General features: G+C 53.8%; 1 protein-coding gene across 2 annotated transcripts in view; it reads left to right on the top strand.

Moving 5' to 3' along the window:
• The window catches only part of ABCG1 (ATP binding cassette subfamily G member 1), a 53168-nt gene that overhangs the window by 20427 nt on the left and 10849 nt on the right, over window positions 1-21892 (top strand). For both annotated transcript variants that reach the window (XM_065877021.1, XM_065877022.1), the window contains exons 3-5: window positions 14977-15094; window positions 16944-17076; window positions 19597-19647. In XM_065877021.1, coding sequence (XP_065733093.1) covers window positions 14977-15094; window positions 16944-17076; window positions 19597-19647 — 302 coding nt within the window. The remainder of the gene's footprint in view (window positions 1-14976; window positions 15095-16943; window positions 17077-19596; window positions 19648-21892) is intronic.

Consider the following 21892-nt stretch of genomic DNA (forward strand, 5'->3'; position numbering starts at 1 on the left):
TACAGTGGAGCCAGATACCTCCCTAAGGAACGTAGGGCAGTGGGGTTTTCTTTTATTTTGTGCAAAATTATCAAAGCACATGCTATGCTTACTACTGTATTTGGACTTTCTGCGTTCCCATTAGGGATTAGCGGCTTTTCAAAAACTGTGCTATGAGAGGGGAGGAGGGTGCTGGAGCAATTAAGGGCAGCGATGCCTGGTACCCAGAACTGGATGGTCAATCTGGGGATGGAGAGAAGTGCCGAGAGGTAAGGGGTGAGTTTGCTGCTGGGAGAAGGCCGACCTCTTGGGGGGCTGTTTCACACGTCACACGTCCACAGCTGCTCTCAGAGCTGGTGAGGGTGCGACGGCCCAGGAGGTGGCCCTTTGGCCAGAAGCTGACGTGGCAGGAGTCCATCACAGTGAGCAGCGGTCCCAAACCAAGTGAGCACCAAAGCGGCCCGGAGGGTGACTGGCCCCCTGCCCCGCGCCGAGGCTCCTCTTTGGGAATCTGAGGCTGGCAAGCCTCGGTGTGTCCAGCAAGTGCTGAGTGACACTGATGCTGGCCCAGGGACCCTGCTCTGAGAGCCGCTGGGGTAGAGCAGAGAAGCTGGCGGCCACTTGAGAACCACACTTGACCTTTTTAAAAGCCGGAGCCGGAAACGGCCCTGCTCACACAGTCAGCTTCCCTGGGGATGAGGGCGGTGGGACAAGGATGCAGACCTCACTTCGTGGGAGATGCAGGGCTAGGCATAGCTTCTGAGCCCCCCACTCTGTGGACTTAGGGAGCCTGCAGGCCCCTCCCATCCACAGCGACCTGTAGAAGTTCACTGTCCCTCAAGGCGTCTCTATGCTTCCAGACGCTGGATAACAGGGCAGGAATGCCTGGATTCAGCGATTTATTTATTTATTCATTTTTGGCCGTGCCTCGCGGCTTGTGGGGTCTTAGTTCCCTGACCAGGGATTGAACCCGGGACCTCGGCAATGAAAGCGCAGAGTCCTAACCACTGGACCACCAGGGAATTCCGAGGATTTAGCAATTTTTACCATTATTTAAGAGAGCACAGATTGTATTTTTATCTTCATCTGATCCAGAGAACCGTGTTCTAGGTACCCATCCGTGTGTGTGTGTGTGTGTGTGTGTGTGTGTGTGTGTGTGTGTGTGTTTCACGCTCCCTGGTTTGCAGCATCTTCTGTGCAGGATAAAGAAGATCAAGTTTCCTTCTGCTTATTTGCAAAAGCTGGTCAAGCCCCCAAGTAAAGCTGTTTTGATCTCTGTCACTGTCCAACTTATCCCCTGGCCAGTTCGTCTGTGAAATCTGGGGAGAGGGCTGGTGGGAAGGGCTTCGTAGCACTGCCCAGACGGACGGTGGGAGAGTCGTTGGCGGGAGCCAGGTGCGTACAACTCCTCACCTGGCTACCCTGGTCCTCTTCTGGCTAAAACCACACAGCAAATAGCAAAATCATTTGCAGAGGCTGGAGCCTGCGGTCAGTCTGGGGTGAGGAGAGCACGTCAGGGGCAGCTGTGGGGCTGGTGGGTGTTTAGGGTGGGGCATTGGACCTGAGCCTCTCCGTCCCCTCCCGGCGCTGTGTTCTGACATGAGCCTGTCTGAGCCCTTCTCTCGGTGTTTTGTATGTAGTGATACCGGTCACTGCAGAATAAGGTCGGCATGTCCACGGTCCTCTGCAGCAGCTCCAGGGACCACATAGGAAACACGGGCAGCTGATGTTGTCACTGACTTGCCAATCAATCGGCACATCCGAAAGGCCTCCAAAGTCTGTCCTCTCACGCACCGGGTACCCACAGTCTAATGGATGGCATTGCCTTACTTTGTGATCCCCACTCTCTTTCTGGCAAAGAACTGGAGCCTCTTCCTTGTCTCCCAGATGGCAGATTCTGAATTGCAGGGATAGTAATTCATGAATTTTAAAAAGTCTACTTGGAGCACGGAGGTGTCCTAGTGGTTGGAGCATGAGCTGGGTGATCGGAAGCCTTCTTGCCTCTGTGCTGAAGTGAGGGCCTTTTTCCAGGAAGTCCGTTCCCCCGACACAAAAATAACTGACTCTACGAAAAGCTTGGAAAACACCTGCTGAGAGATGACTGTGACCTGCACCCCTGGGGAAGCACCTTCCCTTTTGGGGCAGAGAAAACGCCAAACGTGCTGGAGAAACTTCAGGTTCAGAGAGAGTCATTCCGGGAGGGGGAGGAGAAACCAGAAATGTGGGCGCCATCATTTCCCGACTCGCTTGTGGAGGGTGACCTCCAAGGAAGACTACCCAGTGCCTAGCAGGTCCCGAATCCCCCAGTCACTGGCCCAGCTCTGCCCTTCAGGTGCCTCCTGAAATTCAGCCCCATCCTAGCAGCTGACTTTCTGGAGTGTGTCCTCCGGGGCTGCCCCTGGGCCTCCTTCAGTGAATTCCAGACACCCTGTGCTTTGTACCGGAGGGTGTAGGCTGAAGCCGGCTTCAGGATCAGAAGACTTTTTTTTTTTTTTTTTCTGGCTGCACTAGGTCTTCGTTGCTGTGTGCGGGCTTTCTCTAGTTGCGGCGAGCGGGAGCTACTCTCAGTTGCTGTGCACGTGCTTCTCATTGCGGCGGCTTCTCTTGTTGCGGAGCACGGGCTCTAGGCGTGCGGGCTTCAGTAGTTGTGGTACATGGGCTCAGTAGTTGCGGCTTGAGGGCTCTAGAGCACAGGCCTAGTAGTTGTGGCGCACGGGCTTAGTTGCTCTGCTGCATGTGGGATCTTCCCATGTCAGAGCTCGAACCTGTGTCCCCTGAATTGGTAGGCGGATTCTTAACCCCTGCACCACCAGGGAAGCCCCAGGATCAGAAGACTTTTGAAAGTCCATAGATGGAAGAACCAAAGAAAAAGGGGTTTACGTAAAAGCTTGAGCCATTCCGTTGGTTTGTGTATAAGCCTGATTCATAAGGGAGACGTTGGTCTGGGGTTTTTGTAGTCATAAAAATTATAAAGACACCGGAAATTGCATTTTTCTCCAGTTGACTTTAGGCATTCGGGCCAGATAAAGGGATTACCCAGTGAGGGAAGCAGGACACCTTCGTCCTGATTTGCTTCACGACAGTGACATTGCCCGGACGAGGCGCTCTCGTGGACACTGGGGTCCTCTCACTTGTAAGCTGGGCCACACATCCTGCCATCCGGCACAGATGAGATGGGCAGGCAGGGGGCAGGACAGATGCAAAGCAGAAGCAAAGACAAGCCGGGTCCCCTCGTGGGAGGGAGGCACGGAGAGATCCGGGGAGAGGGAGTGGCCTGGCCAGGCGGGCGGATGTCCCGTCAGGGCTAGGACAAGAGTGGCTCAGGGGAGGGGAGGCCCGTTGGGTGGGAACTAAGCTCACTGGCCAAACTCTGGGGGAAGCCAGGTGATCCAGCAGTTCCCATCTGTTTCTGAGCACCCCCTTTCTCAAAGGCACCTCCACATCTGAGTGTCTTGTCGGAGTTCTGACTACTGGCAGACGGGGCTCAAGGCGGGTAAAGTGCTGGTGGGGCAGCATGAGACACCTTGCCTGCGTCTCTTCCACAAAATGTCCCGGAATAAAATCAGGGACAGCAACCTTGGGTAGGAACATCCCAGAGAGCCCAGGGCAGTGGGACACCTGTCACCGGAGGAGGTAACAGCTCTGGGTGGGGGGTACAGGAGCCAACGGCCAGGGGGCAGGAGGTCACCGTCCCACCAAGCAGCTCCCACCTCTGGGCAGCTCACTGGCTCAGCTGTCAGCTTCCAGACTTGGGAGGTGGCCGGAACTGAATTTGCCATCTTAGCACTTCAGAGGAATTAATATGGGGAGTTTTAGAGGCTGTTGCTCGAGGGGAAACATAGTCATCAATGGATATAAGATAGCTTTTAAAAGGAATTATTACTATCGAGACATTTTTCACCTAAGATACTGGCAAAAACAATGAAGCTGTTCTAATAATTTGCCTGTGAATGAAAATTTTCATAAACGAAGCTCAGTCCGGTGCAAAAAGAGTAAACAGAACCGCTTTGGCTAAAGGAAAAGTCATCAGACACAGCTTTTCCTCACTGACGTAACGGGATGCAATACAGCTCCGTGAGCCTTTTAGTCTCTTTTTCATGATTTGCCTTGCAAGAAGGAAGAAATGTAACTTCACGACACAAGAGCACGCGCCTATATTTGTGCTTGTATTTATAAATACATTCATGTGTGATTATATTTATATATGAGTATTCTTTTAAGTTAGGAAGAGCCGTGAAAGATTCCTGTAGTTCAGTCTTCTCATTTTATAGATTAGAAAACCAAGTCGCGGGTTGAGAGGTTTTGGGTTTAAGATAAACCAGCTTTTGAGATCAAGTCCTATTACTGCCGCGTCTAAATGTGTGTCTTATATACATGTATTTATTTTGTTCGGAGTGAGACAGTGAAACATTGATGATTCTCCTGTCAATACTAAAGCCTCATGTAACCAGATTAGGATAAATCAAAAAAAAAATCAAACACCTACAATTACAACAGAGCCACAAAGCTGTAGCCTTGACTCTGGTTTTACAATGACACTGGGGAAACCTTGTACTTCGAATTAGTCATGAACGTCTAAGGTAAGAATGCGAGGGATTATAAACTCTCAAGAAGCAATTTCTAGCTGAGCCTCTTCCTACTTCTCATTGAGTTTGCTTCTTTTTCAATCTGAGTAATTTTCAAGGTAGAAAACATTTGAATTTTTTTTCCATTTCATTCTGCGGGATTAAGCATCTGTTCGTCATTCAACACGTTTTTATTTTAATTATCTGTTATAAGCAAAGTACTTTTGTTAAGTGTTGGGGAGGAAAAAGTGGACGAACCATGGCCCTCGATGAGTTTCTCTTTGGCACGGAGAAGGTCTCTGGGCTTTGGGAGGGGGGACTTGGATGACCTGGGAAGACAGGACACAGAGGCAGTTGGTGAGGAAGAGGGGGCTGGGGACAGAATGTCCAGGGGGGGCAGAGGCAGCCCAGCACAGCTGGCAGGAAGCCTCTTTAGAACAGAAGGCGGGTGGGAGCCACAAGGAAGGACCCTGCTGAGGGCTTGGCTGTGGAGTTGAGATTTGGTGCTGGGAGAGGTCAGTGGTACCTGGGGATGGAAATGGGCTTTCCGGAGGCTGCCTGATCAGGGTGCAGGGTGCCTGGGAGGAGAGAGGCTGGAGGCCCATAAAGGGTGTTTCACCACAATTCGGGTGAAGATCTTGGACTCAAGTGTGATGCTGACTGAAAAAAAATGCACAACCTAAAGGTTGAGAGTTGATTATTCGGTGAACTTTCTGAGGACTCATGCCTGCCTAGGAGGCAGCCTCCCAGATGGCTCCAGAGAGGTTGGGGGGAGCCAGGATATAGAGGAGCTTTTGCAACAGGTAGTTGGACCATCAGAAGCTCACTGATAATCAAAGAAAACCAGACGTCTCAAGTTAACGCATTTAGCGCTTCTCTATGTACGGGAAGATGCTAGAGTCTGGGCTCATGGAGATCATTCCTTGCGTAGGCCCCGTAGCTCTCTGGGGCCAGTATCTTGTGCCTTCCCATCCTGCGTCCCCTCAGGATGCAAGGTTGGGGTCGCCTGCAGTGGCCGTTGGCTTCGTGGCCACAGCAGCCTTTGTTTACTCATGTGGCAGGTGACATTCTTCATCCACAGTGACAACGGGGTAGTGGGTTGAATGGTGACCTTGAAAAATGCTGAGTCTCTGTTCTAACCCTGGACCCTGTAAATGGGACCTTACTGGGAATCAGGGTGTTGGCAGATTTATTAAGTTAAGGATCGGCAGTGCAATCATCCTGGGTTAGGTTGGACTTGACATCCAAGGACAAGGTCTTAGGAGAGAAAGGGACACTCTGAGCTAAAAGACACAGGGCAGAAGGCAGGTGAAGATGGGTAGAAATTGAAGATGCGGCCACCAGCCGGGGGGCACGGAGCCACCGGAGCTGGAAGAGGCAGGAAGGACCCTGCCCTTGAGCCTTTGGAGGTAGCGCGGCCCTGCTCACAGCTTGATTTCAAACTTCTGGCCTCCAGGCTGTGAGAGAATACATTTCTGTTGCTTTACGCTGCAAACTTTGGGGTAACTCATTGAGGCAGCTCCAGGAGACGACTACAGAAGAAAAGAAGGGATCAACATTTTGACAAAGAACCTCACTGCAGAGCGTTGGTGGGGATGTAGAGGGAGCACGCTCTTCCAGACCCACTCCTCTCTTCCGGGGGTGTGGAGGGGTGCGGCCCCGGAAAACATATCTGGCTTTATGAAGCCAAGTCAAAGACGCATACGCTTGGTGACCCAGCACTTTCCCTCCTAGGTGTGTGCAGTCGTGTGTTTTTCGTTAATAGCAGAAAGACTGGAGACAACAACCCAAATGCTCATCGAAGGAAGGGTGGGTAACAAACAGTGGTTAACTCCGCGGTGGAACACGGTGGAAGCGTGAAAGAAAATGAGCACGGTCATAGCATCAACAAGAATGAATCTTACAGACAACATAAAGTGGAGAGGAGAAAAAAGCAATTCTTGGAAGACACACGTTATGACACCATTTATATAAGTCCCCCAAACATGCAAAACTTACCAAAATTATTTAAGGATAAATACAAATGTGGTACAATAGAGACAAAAATACAATTCAAGACAATGGTGGCATCTGGAGTGAGGCAGGGGACTGAGGTCAGGAGAGCCACGGCGCGTGTCTTCATTTATTTTTCTTCTTTAAACCTGCGCTAGAGAATTAGTATAGCGGCAAGTACGGGCTTAGAGCCCGACTGCTCGGTGTTAAGTTCCGGCCCTCCACCTGTTAGCCGTGGTACCTTAAGAAAGTTATTTTAGCTCTCTGTGCCTCAGCGTTCTCACCTATAAAATGGGGATATTAAAGTCTGTGCCACATAGGGCTGTGGTGAGAATCAAAGTCAATACACGTGAGAGCTCCGAACAGTGCAGGGCATATAGTGGGTCTGGATACACATCGGCTACTGTAGTTGTCATCACGTCATCATCATTATCTTATAAATGTAAAGCGCACCGAAATTAAAAAAAAGGAAGGGATGGGACCATGCAGGAATGAGGTGAGTGCACACGGGGGTGGTGGGGACCCTAACTGTCAGCCTGGGTGACCGGGAACCACAGGAGGCAGCGACACAAAATGAAGACAGAGGGGTGAGGCCTGGCCGGAGCTGATGATCTGTTTGGGTGGTTGGCGTTCTCCTGGGGCGAATCCCGTCCCTCTGCTGGCCGGTGCCGTAGGGGCCCTGTTGAAGGCGTGTTCCCGGGGGAAAGCAGGGACTGGAGCTGAGCTGGGACTTGGGGGCGGGGGGGTTTGGCCCTTCTGGTCACATTTTGGAAGCATTTAAATGGACAGAAGAGGCAGCTTGAAACCCAGTTCGCCCTCCCCGTGCCGCTGGGCGCTGCGTGGTCCTCTGGTCTCTTTGGGGTTCCTGTGGATGTCCTGCACCAGGAGGGTGGCTCCGGGCTCCCCAGGGGCAGGCAGCTGCATGCAGTGGCGCTCAGACGTTGAGAAGCCACACTCAAGCTCGCTCCTTGGAAGCGGCGCCTAAAGATGGGCACTGGGGCGTCCGTGGGAATGAGTCAAGGCCGTTCAGGAGAAGCGCCTCCTCCTGGCCTGCTCGTGGGTCCCCCCGTGGCTGTTCTTGGTCCTCTGGGGTCACTCATGGTGTCAGCAGAAGGCATGCTTGTCTGCATCAGGGTCTCTCACACGGTACCGTGAACCCAGGCCGGTTCTATGCCTCGTGTTCACCGAACTGAGGATAACACAAGCTTTTCTGTCTCTTGCAATTGTACCTTTCCTCCTATCATGCCTGATTGCTGGCTTGGGAATTTGTTCAGGAGTCAGATCAAGGAGCAGACAGCGGTGTGTGGAAGGCCTGCTCCAGGTACCCGGGAGGATGGGGCTTCCAGGCGAGACCTGCCAGACAGCTGGGAAGGGGAACCACGGCAGAGCTAATAAGTACACTGCTGCCAACAATAGATGTGATCGCAACACAGCGTCGATAATAGTAACTAGCGTGATGAGCACCCACTCGGTGCCAGGCTCTGTCCCCGCCTGACACACGCTGCCTTATTTACCCACCTACAGCCCAGATGCAGCTACACCGCCCTTCCTTTGAAGGTGAGGAATCTGGGGCCCAGGGGACTCTGTCATTGGCCCAGGAGGGAGGCGGGCAGGGGATCAGCTGGTTTGCCTCCAGGCCTCCCATTTTGACTCTCAGGGTGGTGAAATGATGAATTGGCAAATTGAGCAAATGGATGAAAATGGCCCAGGTGCTTGGAGGAGGAAGCCATTGCTCTAGGTTTGTGGGGGGCAGTCTTTGAGACCCAACCACGTATGGAATGCTTCCCAGTCCTTGTGTCATTTCATCTTCCAGCAGCACCCAGTGGTAGGAGGTATGTGTATCCCCAATTTACGGATGAGAAAACAGAGGCTCACAGAGTTACATCAAGTTGCCCCAAGTCCCACGATACTCGAAGGGTGGGTTTAAGGTTTGAGCTGTTGTCACCCTATAAAGGTCATTGTCTTCCTCAGGGGCCAGGGAACTGGTTTGAAGAACAGGTAGGACAAGGTTGAGAGAGGACGGTGGGCATGTTCTCAGTGGAGGAAGTGCACCAGCACGGGCGGGTTGGGGAGACCCCAAGCAGACCAGCCCGGCATGCAGGGAAATTGAGGCAGTGGGTAAAGGGGGGGTAAAGGGAGATGGGCCTAGAAGGGCTCATGTGTACTGCGGAAGGAAGGCCGTGAACCCCAGGCTGGGGCACGTAGAGTTGGTCCTGGAGGGAGATGGGGGGGCCCCATCCAGAGGGAGCCTTGAGAGGCTCAGCATCCCACCCAGGAGCCCCACTGGTCCAGGATGTGTCCCCGGAGCCCGTCGAGGACACATACGGGCACACAGCCAGCCCCTTGTGCAGCGCTCTCTCCGCGGGACACAGGGCAAGTTCACGAAGCAGGTGGCAGCAGCCTCAGCCGGGTCACCGAGCTCTTGAAAATCCCCAGTGTAGGCATACAGCAGCTCTCTGCGCTGCTGCTTCTAAAACTGCCCCCAGAATGCTCCCGCACAGCAGCCAGTGGCTGAGCCGAGCATCTCCAGCTGTGCCCGGCTGCTCGGAGGCGCGTCAGCTGTGGGCTGCCGGGCTCTGAAAAATGTCATTAACGTAAACATTCGGGGAAGCGCCAAAGCCCAGTGGTTGCCAGCCAAGCCCCGCTTCCAATGTGCTCCGCACCTGCCTTTGTGTGCGGGCTGATTTTTGCTTTGTTTTCTCTCTCTCTTTCACAGTATGAATTTGGGGCCAGGAGTACAGCCATTTGCTGTATCAGAGCAGTGATCCCGGCTCTCGTGAAATAGAGACCCCCGACTGCGAATCGGCCAGCGGGGCTGGGAAGCCGAGCTCAGAGGCACAGAGCTTGGGCGTCTCTTGGGTGCGGGGCATTCTGGCTCACCTCCTGGGCTGTCCTGTTCGAGAGTCTTACCTGTGCCTTTCTTGAGAGTCTGTGGCCTCTGGTTGGTGTTGCACTGTGATCTTTCTTTAATAGAAGGTGGCTCCGATGTCATTCAGCTTTGAAATGTGTCCCAAGAGAAAGCTTTATTCACAGATGAGTTGCTTGGGGACCTCAGCATCGTCCCGGCTGGGTGACTGCAGGCTGGAGGCGACCTTTCCTCCCTCCTCCCGGCAAACTTGGATTTCAAGGTTCACCACTTGGATTTTAACCCGCTTTGGGGACGGAGTTTGGGAAGTCATTGGAGGGAAGGCCACCTCTAGGTGTCGTCCCAGGCCAGGTGGTGGCGGCAGTGAGCGAGGTTCAGGGGCTGCTGCTTGGGCACAGCCGTGGAAGGGACTTTTGTGCTGGGGCTGCCACCTGTGTGCTCTGCCTTCCAGAGTCCCCACATGCCTGCATGTGACAGCGACACGTGGGGACATACGTAGCCAGAGCTTCAAGAAGCAGCAGACGAGGTATCTAAATCCAGATCCCAGCCTGGGGGCAGCTGGTCCCCAGGGAGTATACCTGCTCTGCCCTGAATCAAGGTCTGGTCACTGCTCCAGCAGGAGATACCAGGGTCGGCGTGGGCATTCAGCCGGGAACACGGGCGAGGGGCAGAGACCACAGCACCTGTCAGGGCAGGTGCCCAGAGCAGGTCACAGGATCAGACCAGGGATGCGCAGGTGCCCCCTCGGCGGGTGGGGAGTGAGCCAGAACCGTGCCGGGCTCAGCTCGGCAAGGCCTGGGATGCAGCCCACTGTATCGTTTTCTCACAGAGCCCCTTGGATCCTGGTAGGGAGGGAGGCCCCCATCTGGTGGGACCCGCCGGGCAGTTGCAGCCAGCGTCCCACTGTCCCCAGGCCAGGAGCCCGCCTGGGAGGAGCTGGGCGCCACCCTCGGTGCTATGACTTTTTTCTGGGGAACACGAAAGGGAAATTGCATTTCAGCGACTCTGCTGAGCGGCCCCTGACGTGCCACTGTCCTCCAAGTCTGCAGAGTAATGGGCTTTGAAGGACAGGCAAGAAGCTCTGTGTTGCAGGGGCGCATTTTAAGGTGGTGGATTTCCCAACAGTGTTGTGGGATCAGAGGTGAGAGGAAGTTGTGTGTGCCTCCTTGGTGGTGCTTGCGGACCCAGAGCATCATTGTGCACGATACCTACTGACGTGATCATGGCCCGCCGAAATTCAGAATACTTAGACCCACTCAGGCAGAAGGATGAGAGGCTGCTTCTGCTCGGGGTCGGGGCAGAAGTGGAACCTAGGGGGGCACTGGGTTTGTGGGGGGCGGGGGAGGGCAGGCAGACTGACAGGGACCTCGAAACATGAGGGAGAGCGGGGTGGTGAAGCGGGGAGAGGCTCTCAGGACAAAAGGATGGAAAGCATCCCTGAGCTGTGGTCAGGGGACCATCTTTTTTTTAAAAGCGTGGGGACCCACTGTGACTGGGTGTCCCTGGAGTTTTTTTTTTTTTTTTTAATATTTATTTATTTAGGCTGTGCCAGGTCTTAGTTGCGGCATTCGGGATCTAGTTCCCTGACCAGGGATTGAACCCAGGCCCCCTGCATTGGGGGCGCGGGGTCTTAACTGCTGGACCGCCAGGGAAGTCCCCAGGGGACCATTTTACGTCCATTAAAGTCGCGCCTCGGGGGAACCTTCCGGAAAGCTTGCCGCCTTGTCTGTTGCCCTGTCGACTTCCAGAGCGTGAGCGCCTGCTAAAAATCCAGGGATCCGTGTTCACAGCATGACAAATCGAGCAGCTGTTCTGAAGGCAGAGTGGACTTCCTGCTGTAACATCCAGCGGGGGTTGGCAGGGGGTGACGTGCTATCTGCGCCGTTTGGGGACAAATGACAATGTCCTCATTTCACGAGTGGTTCTCCCTCCCCGTGACTCAGAAGCCTTCACGTGTTATGGTCGCGTCCATGTTGATATTTTTAAGCCCAGCTTCCCAGACCTGGTTCTTGTTGTTATTGTCGGCAAAAAAGCCCCCTTTCGATTTCAGAAGGTGAGAAAAACAAGAAGAGGTCTGAGCTGTGGGTGTGGCTTTGCCCCTTAATAAGGAAAAGTGAGGCATTGATGAGCTGGCCCTTGGGCATCAGGGGGATGAAGCAGGTGGGGGAGAAGGAAATGTCACTGGCGTCCGGGAATATGGACCTTTGTCCTTTTTGCCTTGAGCTCTCTCTTGGAGAGGGAGGAAGAGGGGTCTGGAGAATAAGGCTGTCTGTTCTCACCAAGAGCCCCTTTCAGCTCCAAGGGGAGACTGATGGGGGAGGGGAAGGGGGAGGAGTAGGGAGCGCAGCTGGGCTTATCTGGTCAATGTTGGCATCTAGAGGAAAAGCACGACTTTGGGTGCAGAAATGGACCTGCTGTGTTGATTTCAGACTGAAGTTGACGTGATACTAGGAGATTATTTGGCAACCTTATTGGTGCTTTTGGCATAATTTAAGTAATCAGAAGGATGTTTTTTTCTTCATTGTTCTAGCAGGTTTAGAAGCTTGTGAAAAAGACCAGTTCTTCTTTTAGAAGGATAAAAATACTGCAGTGATAGAAAACTGCTTCATGCCTGACAGGCAGATGTGAATAACTCCCACCTATTTTTTAGTATCTGCACTGGGGCAGGGGCTCCACTGCCAGTGCACTGATGAACTAGCTGCCTGTGGGGCATGGGTGTGTGTGTACATGGGGGGTGTGTGCACAGTGTATGTACATGGGGGGTGTGTACATGGTGTGTGTACATGGGGTGTGTGTGCACAGTGTGTGTACATGGGGTGTATGTGTACGTGGTGTGTATGTGTACATGGCGTGTGTGTACATGGTGTGTGTGTGTGTACATGGGGTGTGTGTGCACAGTGTATGTACATGGGGTGTGTGTACATGGTGTGTGTATGTATATGGTGTGTGTGTGTACATGTGTGTGTGTACACAGTATGTGTGTGTACACAGTGTGTGGACAAGGTGTGTGTATGTACACAGTGTGTGTGTGTACATGGCATGTATATGTGTACACAGTGTAGGTACATGGTATGTGTGTGTACACAGTATATGTGTGTATATGGTATGTGTACATAGTGTGTGTGTACACAGTGTATAAGGTGTGTGTATGTACACTGTGTGTGTACATGGTGTGTATGTGTGTACATGGGGTGTGTGTGCACAGTGTATGTACATGGGGTGTGTGTACATGGTGTGTGTATGTATATGGTGTGTGTGTGTACACAGTATGTGTGTGTACACAGTGTGTGGACAAGGTGTGTGTATGTACACAGTGTGTGTGTGTACATGGCATGTATATGTGTACACAGTGTAGGTACATGGTATGTGTGTGTACACAGTATATGTGTGTATATGGTATGTGTACATAGTGTGTGTGTATGGGGTGTATGTGTACATGGTGTGTGTACACAAAGTGTGTGTACATGGTATGTGTGTGTACACAGTGTATGTACACAGTGTGTGTATGTACACGGTATGTGTGTGTACACAGTATGTCACTGCCGCTCCCCGTAACGAGTCAGGTCTCAGGACCGCGTGCTTCCTGCCTTTCGCTTCCGCTTCTCTCTGCCTGATTCAAAGGTCCTCAGGGACTTGCCATCCAGCTCAAGGAGGCAGCTGGTGACAGGCTGGGTGTTTAGGGTGTCCCATCTGTGGAAGACGAGAGGAGGCTGGGAGAAGACTCCCCAGACCCAGGCTGGGGCTCGAGTAGACACACAGGTTTGGGGGTTCAGGGAGCGACTAGGGGCAGAGTCCAAGACCAGGGCTCAGTCGAGGGCTTCACAGGCCCTTTCCTCATCAGGCCCCTTTCAGCTCTGCGTGGGAAGCCAAAGTACTGCTTTTGCCCAATTCTGATCGTTTAAGGGCATGTCCTTGGAATGTTTCTCAGGGACTGAGAAGTGTTTCTTCTTTTTTAAGTTTAATTTTTATTTTATTTTATTGACTGAGCCGCACAGCACGTGGGATCTCAGTTCCCCGACCGGGCATTGAACCTGTGTCCCCTGCAGTGGAAGCGCAGAGTCTTAACCACTGGACCGCCAGGGAAGTCCCTGAAAAATGTTTCTGAATTAAGAGTCTTTTGATGAATCCACTTGCTTCTATTTTATTCTTTGTAGCTCATATGAACAGTCTGCTTGAGAAAAAGTACCGTGACTCCATTTGGCATACGTAGTTTTTTTTGCTTTTACAAAGCTCTCGGAGGTAGATGATGTGGCAGGAAGTCCAAAGCAATGTGATGCAAGTACAAAATGATAAGCTTTTAATTATTAACGAATTAGTAATACATGAATCATTTAATTATAAAGTAATGATTTGTGAATAAATTCTAGACAAATAATTTATACCGGTAGAGATGAGAAATAGAACATTCATACATGAAATAATAAATTAATCACTTAATTGATAAAGGCATGAGTTGACCATTGTGGTGGGTGGTGCAGCCCTGGGTTAGGATCTGTTCACACTGGCTCTGGGGTCCTGGACAAGTCGCCCAGGCCCGCTGGACATCCGGTTCCTCAATCCGAAATGAGAACGGTGGAGTCCTTGTACCCTAGATGATGTCCGCGAAAGGGCTTTGTAGACGTGCAGTGGAGGAAGTAGGCAGAGGCATCCACAAAACCTGAGGTCCATTTTCTTGCCCAGAACTCAGCATTTTCATAAATACTAGGGCAGGGGTCCCCAGGGCAGGGGTCCCCAGGGCAGGGGTCCCCAAGCCCCGCCCCTCCAACCAGGCCGCACAGCAGGAAGTGAGCAGCGGGGTGGGGGGAGCAAGCGAAGCTTCATCTCTATTTACAGCCGCTCCGCATGGCTCGCGTTACCGCCTGAGCTCCGCCTCCTGTCAGATCAACGGCGGCATTAGATTCTCATAGGAGTGCGAACTTTGCTGTGAACTGCGTATGCGAGGGACCTAGGTGGCGCGCTCCTTATGAGAATCTAATGCCTGACCATCTGAGGTGGAGCTGAGGTGGTGATGCTGGCGCTGGGGAGTGGCTGCAAATACAGATTCTCATTAGCAGAGAGGTCTGACCGCCCAGAAACCATCATAAATCAACTGCCTGCAGACTCATATCAAAACCGTATCAGTGGGTGGCAAGTGACAGTTAGGCTGCATCTTATGGAGTAGACTGGACGTAAGCAACGCACTTCGGGTGTCACTGTCTCCCATCACCCCCAGATGGGACCCTCTAGTTGCAGGAAAACAAGCTCAGGCCTCCCACTGATTCTGCACTATGGTGAGTGGTAGAATTATCTCGTTATATCTCACCATGTAATAATAATAGAGATAAAGTACACAGTAAATGCGATGCGCTTGAATCGTCCCGAAACCATCCGCCCCCCCGCCATCCGTGGAAAAATTGTCTTCCACAGAACCAGTCCCTGGTGCCAAAAAGGTTGGGGAATGCTGTACTGTGGTGTAAAAAACCTTGCCTTTGGCCTGGGTTCTGCAGCCAAGTGTACTGTGTGTTTGCCTCTGCAGTACTGGGGGCAAAACAAGCGAGCCCTGGTTTGAAAATGAATGTGATCTGCTTTTCACAGGATACAAGACCCTTCTGAAAGGAATTTCTGGGAAATTCAACAGTGGAGAGCTGGTGGCCATCATGGGTCCTTCCGGGGCTGGGAAGTCCACGTTCATGAACATCCTGGCCGGATACAGGTGAGCAGACCCTCGCCCAGTGGTCAGCCAGGGGCCGACAGTATGAATGGTCCATCCCGTCACTTCTTAAGGCTCTGGGCAGCCTCCCGGGAAGCCAGAGGGGTGTCTCACAGTAAGGGGCTTTGGAACCTGTGAAGGGAGCAGAGCTCCGGCATCGGGGGCATCAGAAGGTAGCACATGCTGGTTGTCACGTGGTGGTGGTGAGTGGATGCTGTGCTCAGGAGAGGGAGGTCCTGGGGCAGAAGGGCCAGGCCTTACGGGACAGGAAGTAATGGAGAGGTCCAGGTTGGGGAGGGGGACGGCAGGAGAACGCTGAGACAAGTGTGAATGAAGGTCAAAGGTAAGATGAGCCATTTTCAGAAGAAAAGCAGCAGCGGCAGGCTGGGGCCCAGAGCTCACGTGACTCTTGCCTGTGGCCACGTTAGCTGCTCCGACATTCGGAAAACACAGCTCTCGACGTCCTGTCCGGTGACGTTCATGTGAGGATGATTTGAAAACCGAACCTTCAGAAGTGTTAACAAAATGCTCTCTTAAAGCCAGTTCTCTTCAGATCTCATGGCTTCCATTTGCTACTTCAGCAAATACATTTTAAAAATAACTTCATTTACTGGCAAAGAAAGAGAAATTCTGCCCCCCCTTACTTAGCACTTCTGCATTACTCTTTAAAGATGAAAATTAGGATTTTTAAAAGTCTCACTTATGGCAGATTCCTGTCTGTTGTATTCACTTCTAAAGGTGAGAGCCAAACTTCCAACACCCAGCGTCATGCTGGGGACACGGGAGGGGAGAGCAGCCGTTTTTCAGCTCATCGCACACCCTCAGCTGCTCTCCAGCCTGTGCGGCACGTGGCCGTCCTGGAGCCACAGAGGGCAACCTGGAGACAGCTGAGCTCCCAGCCTGGTTCCCTGGAACGCCAGTTGATCCCACCCATTCCCTGAAGGAAAGAAGGGACCCACCACAGGGCGCACGCTCACAGCAATGGGCTGGATGAAGTTGGACGCCAGATATAACTGCACTGGTCTCCATAGACGCTCTGTGTTTCTGTTCTTCATGGCATCGGGGAGGCAGGGCTGGAGAACGGGGGTCCTTAGTAGGATGCCCATGACTCCCACTGTGTCCCTGGACTGAGATGACGCGCCCAGAAGAGCGTCGGGCCATAGCGATGCCCAGTGGGTCTGTGGATGAGGGAGTGAGCGTGGCTGGCGGGGCCGTGCCCTTCCATCTCCACAGTACACATAGGATGCCCCACCTCCACTGTAGTCAGAGAGAACAGCTTCCCATCGCTTGGCCGAGGAGGGTCAGGGCGCAGACCGCCTCCTCTTTGAGCCACCTGAGCCCAGGGAGCCTGCAGTGGTCCTCCCAGTCAGCATCATAGTCGTGCAACCCCCAGGAACTGGTTCTGATGTAGCGGCCACACCCCGGACTGAAGATTCTTGGCCGCCGGGGCCTCTGGGGTGGTTGGTGTAACCTCGGCTACACATAGCATTGTTCATACGCCCGTCTCATAAAACCCTGCAAAGCCAGAGGTGTGCGTGGCACCTCGTGGCTGCGTGTAGGAGCGTCCGTGTGTATCTCCGTTGGTTTGGTCCGCAGGCGCCTATTACGAACGTGCTGTCCCAGAGAGGCCCCACGCTTGCCTCTCCCTTTCCACACTGAGTGTTTTCTTTGTGCAGTTCCCTCCTCTGAGTTCTGGTGCTGTCTGGGCCTCCCATCCCTGCCTGGCTTGGTGTCCCTACCGGCCCAGTGAGAAGATGCTGGGAGGGGCCGTCCTCTCTCCCGTCCCCAGGTCCTGGAAGAGGAAGGGGTGCAGGAGGGATCGGGCTGACACGTCCTCTCACTGGCCTTGCAGGGAGACGGGCATGAAGGGCGAGGTCCTCATCAACGGCCTCCCGCGGGACCTACGCTGCTTCCGGAAGGTGTCCTGTTACATCATGCAGGACGACATGCTTCTGCCTCACCTGACCGTGCAGGAGGCCATGATGGTGAGCGTCCTGGGGCCTGCAGCCCCTCACCTGGCCGCCCCCCTCTCTCCTCGCGCGAGACAGCGCAGCGCCCAGCACCCCTCCCTCACACGGAGTCCTGACACCGGGTGTGCTATTTGGACAGCTTTGCCCAAGGCAACCCCTCGAGGCCCTGGGTTCTGTAGACCCTGGATGATGAAATCGAGGTCAGGTTTCTGAGAAGGTTTTTAGCCTGGCTGGTGTGAGGGACCGCTTCCAGGGTGACCACAGTCCTGTGCCCCAGTTGAGGCTCTTCCCTTCTCATCAGTGCTCTGCGGCTTTGGGCACAAGTTCCAGGCAGTCTGGTGCCTGGGTCAGGGCCCCGAGGGTCTCGTCCTCTGACTCACGTGCCCGCCAGGTGGAGGTGAAACCAGAGCTTGCTGCACACCGGTTGGGTCCCAGGCCTTCACCTTCATAGCCCGGCACAGTCATCAGACATGTAATCCTGCAAAACACACGAGGAAGGGCGCCTCCGAGAGTTTAGCAGTTAGCCCGGACGTCCTGGGCAGTGTGGTCCAGGATGGCCTGGCCCAGCTGTGCTCTTTGGACAGACCATGACCCAGCCAAGTACCAGGTGGACAGGGACCACAGTGACCAACTGTGGGCCAGGGGAGCCACTAGAGAGCCTCCCGGCCAGAGGAGGTTGGAAGGTCAGTGGGCTGCCCTTGTCCGTCATGGAGCGTGTGTGCCCGGGGCTACTTGATGTCCTGCGTCCCGTGGTCCACGGCACGAGGCGGTGCCCGACCTCCGGGCCTCTCCTGGCACGTTTGGGACCGTCCCAGCTAGTCTGCCTTGTACTTGGGCAGTAGATGGGCATTCCTCTTGGGCTGCTACGGGTGAAGTGTTGCCCTGCACTCTTTTTTTTTTTTTTTTTTTTTTGCGGTACGCGGGCCTCTCACTGTTGTGGCCTCTCCCGTTGCGGAGCACAGGCTCCGGACGCGCAGGTTCAGCGGCCATGGCTCACGGGCCCAGCCGCTCCGCGGCATGTGGGATCCTCCCGGACCGGGGCACGAACCCGTGTCCCCTGAATCGGCAGGCGGACCCTCAACCACTGCGCCACCAGGGAAGCCCATGCCCTGCACCCTTGACTCGGATGGCGCAAGGCTTCCTGTCTGTGGTGTCGCATCTTGTCCGAAGGGCAATTCCAGGAGATCCTTAGCTGAGCAGAGAGAAGCAGGGAAGGTGTCGGGTACGTGATCTGCCCTCTGACAGGCTCCCCCAGCAGCCATGAGCGCAGGGCACCCTGACCATGTAGCTTCTCTGGCCTCCAAACGGGCATACTGATGGGGGCACAGGGAGCTCAGGAGGTGTTTGAAAATAGGGTGGTAAAGTTAGGAAATACAAGGTTTCTACCGACTCTGTGGATTCCTTAATCGCTACTTCACCTTCATCTGGGGTGACCAGAGTTTCGCTTGTCAGAGTTACTGCATGAAGTCCTTGGTTACTTGTTTGAGGAACTTCACTTTGATTTCCAGCTCAATCACTGCTTTCTTTTGCAAACAAGATTGATGACTCCTGCTGTCACCTCCATCCTCCCCCAACCTGTCACCAGGCTCTGCTGTGAAATCCATTTCGTTTTCAGAGTTAAAATCAATTACATTTTGATTTTGAGAACTTCACGGTTCCTTTGATAAATACAGTTACCCTGAGTTAATGAGAAAGGGTACCTTCCACTCTGCAGGGTCCTGTCCCACGTGGAGGGGTGATGTTGGCCACCAGCCATTGGTGGTACATTTCCATGTGCTGCTCTGACCCTCCACCACCAGGCAAGCCAAGATGTGACACTTGGTGTCACATGGCAGGCGGCTGGCCCTGTCTGACTCTGGGACCGTGGCCCTTTGGCCCCTCGCCCCTGCATCTTAGTCTCTCGTGGAGCCTCGGGACACCCTCGCCAGCTCACCGGGTGGGCAGGTTCTAACTCACCACTCCGCTGATAAGGAAGCCGAAACCCTTGCTTCCCAAGGTCACAGGCGTTGGCAGAGAAGAGCAAGGCTGATGCTGGGCACGGTGATGGTTACTCAGGGTTTCACCAAGCAGGGTCAGGACCCCCACAGTGTGCTAGCAGGCAGGATTTCGAACAAAACAACACAACAGCAACAGCAAAACTGGAGTTCTTAAATGTACCACTTACCAACTTCTGTGGCATAAATACTCCGCTGTGGATAATTATAAGCTATCAGTGGTTTAGCGGGTGGCTTGTGAAATTCCTGAATATGCACCAGTCGGCTTCAAGCCCTCGACGATGCCTGGGGATTCCTCATCTCTCTAACTTCGGGGCACAGCAGAGAATCCCCTGAGGTAACAGGATGCATCCCAGGCATCACTGCTCTCCTGGACCTACCTTAGTTAACCGAGGAAGCTTGGAAGCCCAGACCTCTGAGGATTTCCTCCGTCGTCTGGCGGCTCAGCCCCCCGGGGCACTGGGCCTGCGGTCGCTGAGTGAGTCTGTCCTGTTGCCGGCCACCTGTTCTGATTCCACACTGTGACCTTCATCCCCTGCAGGTATCTGCGCATCTGAAACTCCAGGACAAGGACGAAGGGAGACGGGAGATGGTGAGTGTGTCTGCTCGGGCCACAGGTGCTCCAGAATTGCCCGAAATCCACTCAGCGCACGTGCGTGGAGGGGCCTTTGGGGGCAGGTTGAGCTTGTGGCTTGGCCCCGGCTGTCCTCGTGTGGGTGGCGGTGGCATTGCGGTGTGCGCCTGGGCTGGCGCACACCCGGTGTGACCGCGCCGCCAGGGACTCTCAGACGCAGTGAGGATGTGCAGGACACCGGCCTGAGGACCCAGCCTCAGGGTTTGACCCAGCGCTCTGCCCTTTCAGTGTTTAATACACATTATGCTCCATTGTTTTTTGTTTGTTTATAAAACACCAACAGTGAAGATAGTTAATTATTCATTTAAAAGTAACCAGAGTCCACCCCCACACATTTGCAAGGAGAAACTGGGTTCTTAACGTGTTACTAATCAGCCTTTTAAGAATAGCACAAGCAAGTTTCTGGGATGATGGAGATCTCCTAATCCTTTTCATTGCTTTTTTCTGCTTCCCTAAAACCCCAGGGAGCACGAAGGTGTTGGGTAAGCAGACCCCGCAGGGAGCACCAGAAAACCCCACTTAGTGGGGAGGCCTGGTGTGTATTTACACATCCCTTTATGTTTACGCATTGTCTAAGGGAAACTCAACTTAGCTAACCCTGACCCTAACGGGACTGTGTGACCGTCTAAGCCGAGGACTGCTGCTGAGGGCATGCCCTGACTCATTTCCCTCCAGCCCCTGTGTGTACCTAGGTCCTGGTTGTTTACTTCTCGAGAAAACACAATAGAATGGAATGTTCCAGCAGGTGGTAGAATGTTGCCCACCTCCCTCATTTCCCAGAAAAGCAGCCTCAACCCTCGAGAACCCCCAGCAAGGAGCCTTCCTCAGGAGCCAGTTCTCCCAAGGCCGGAACATTGTTCTTTCTGATTAATTTTAAAACAAAACCAGCCTTCAGGGCGTCACTCTTGAGAACCGGGGACCAGAGGCCGGCACAGGGCGGAAATGGGAGGGACTTACCTTGACCTCCACCTCCAGCATCCTTCCGGTGGGGCTGAGGGCAGGTGGGGATGTGGTCTTTGTTCTGCACCTTCCGCCTGGGTTCCCGGGGACCGCTGGAGCCGTGTTGTCCTGGGAGGGCCAGCAGACGGTCCACGTGAGGGAAAGTGTGCCTGAAAGATGGCCTTTTCTGGGCGACCACGCTGACCTGCCTTCCGGGAAAGAGGCAGCGGAGCTGGGTTTGGGCTCAGCAAGGGAGAGGCCAAGCAGGATTCAAACCCATATCCGTCTGACCCGCCTGCTTCCCGGCCCGTGGAACCGCTATCCCCTGACTCTTCCCGTCACCAAAGCCACATTTTGTCCTGACCGTGCAAGTAATTCAAGAGCTGGGGTGGAAGTTTTCTTCCTTGTGAGCTTCTCCTCCTTTTGGATGACCACATCTCCCCAGAGAAGCCACCGGACCGGGGTCCCCCCGCTGCCACCAGGAGCTGGGACGATGGCCCAGTGGATGCTGGCAGGGCCTCCGTGGCAGGCTGTCCCCTGAGAGGTGAACCTGGAGTTGGAGGCAGGGAGGGCCGCTGCCCCCGGCAAGACGCTGGGATGGACCCTGAACGCTGAACACTGCGGCCGAAACCCACACCACAGCCTGCACCGAAGTCCGCCGACCTTTCCTGCCCCCCGCGTCAATACCGCATCAATGATCGGGCGGGAACAGCCGGGGAGGGCTCAGTGCACAGCGGGCCGTTTATATCTTGGTGCCCAGGCTGCTTCCAGGGTGGCATCGGCAGGGCCGCTGAGGGAGGTGGGGACAGCTTTAAGCAGTTTCCTCGCCTTGCTGCTGAATCAGAGAATTTCTTTGCCTGTTTACAAGTGTGAAAGGGGCTTCACCCCTTCTTTCCGAGAGGCCCGGCCTGCTTGACTGTGTCTACAGGAGCTGTGTACGCTAGTAACAGTGTCACCAATGGCTGCCTTCGAGTAAATGCTTGCCGGGCGCCAAGCATCTTATCTGCTGCGCTGAGTCCCCTACTTACGGACGAGTTCCGTTCCGAGAGCACGTTCGTAAGTCCAATCTGTTCATAATTCCGACAAAGTTAGCCTAGGGACCCAACTAACACGATCGTCTATATGGTACTGTACCGTCATAGGTTTATAATACTTTTCACAGAAACAAACACACACAAAATAAAACATTTTAGATATCACAGTACAGTACCTTGAAAAGTACCGTAGTACGGCATAACAGCTGGCACGCACGGGCACGTTCGCA

The sequence above is a fragment of the Phocoena phocoena genome, chromosome 4 (assembly GCF_963924675.1).
Source record: "Phocoena phocoena chromosome 4, mPhoPho1.1, whole genome shotgun sequence".
NCBI lineage: Eukaryota > Metazoa > Chordata > Mammalia > Artiodactyla > Phocoenidae > Phocoena > Phocoena phocoena.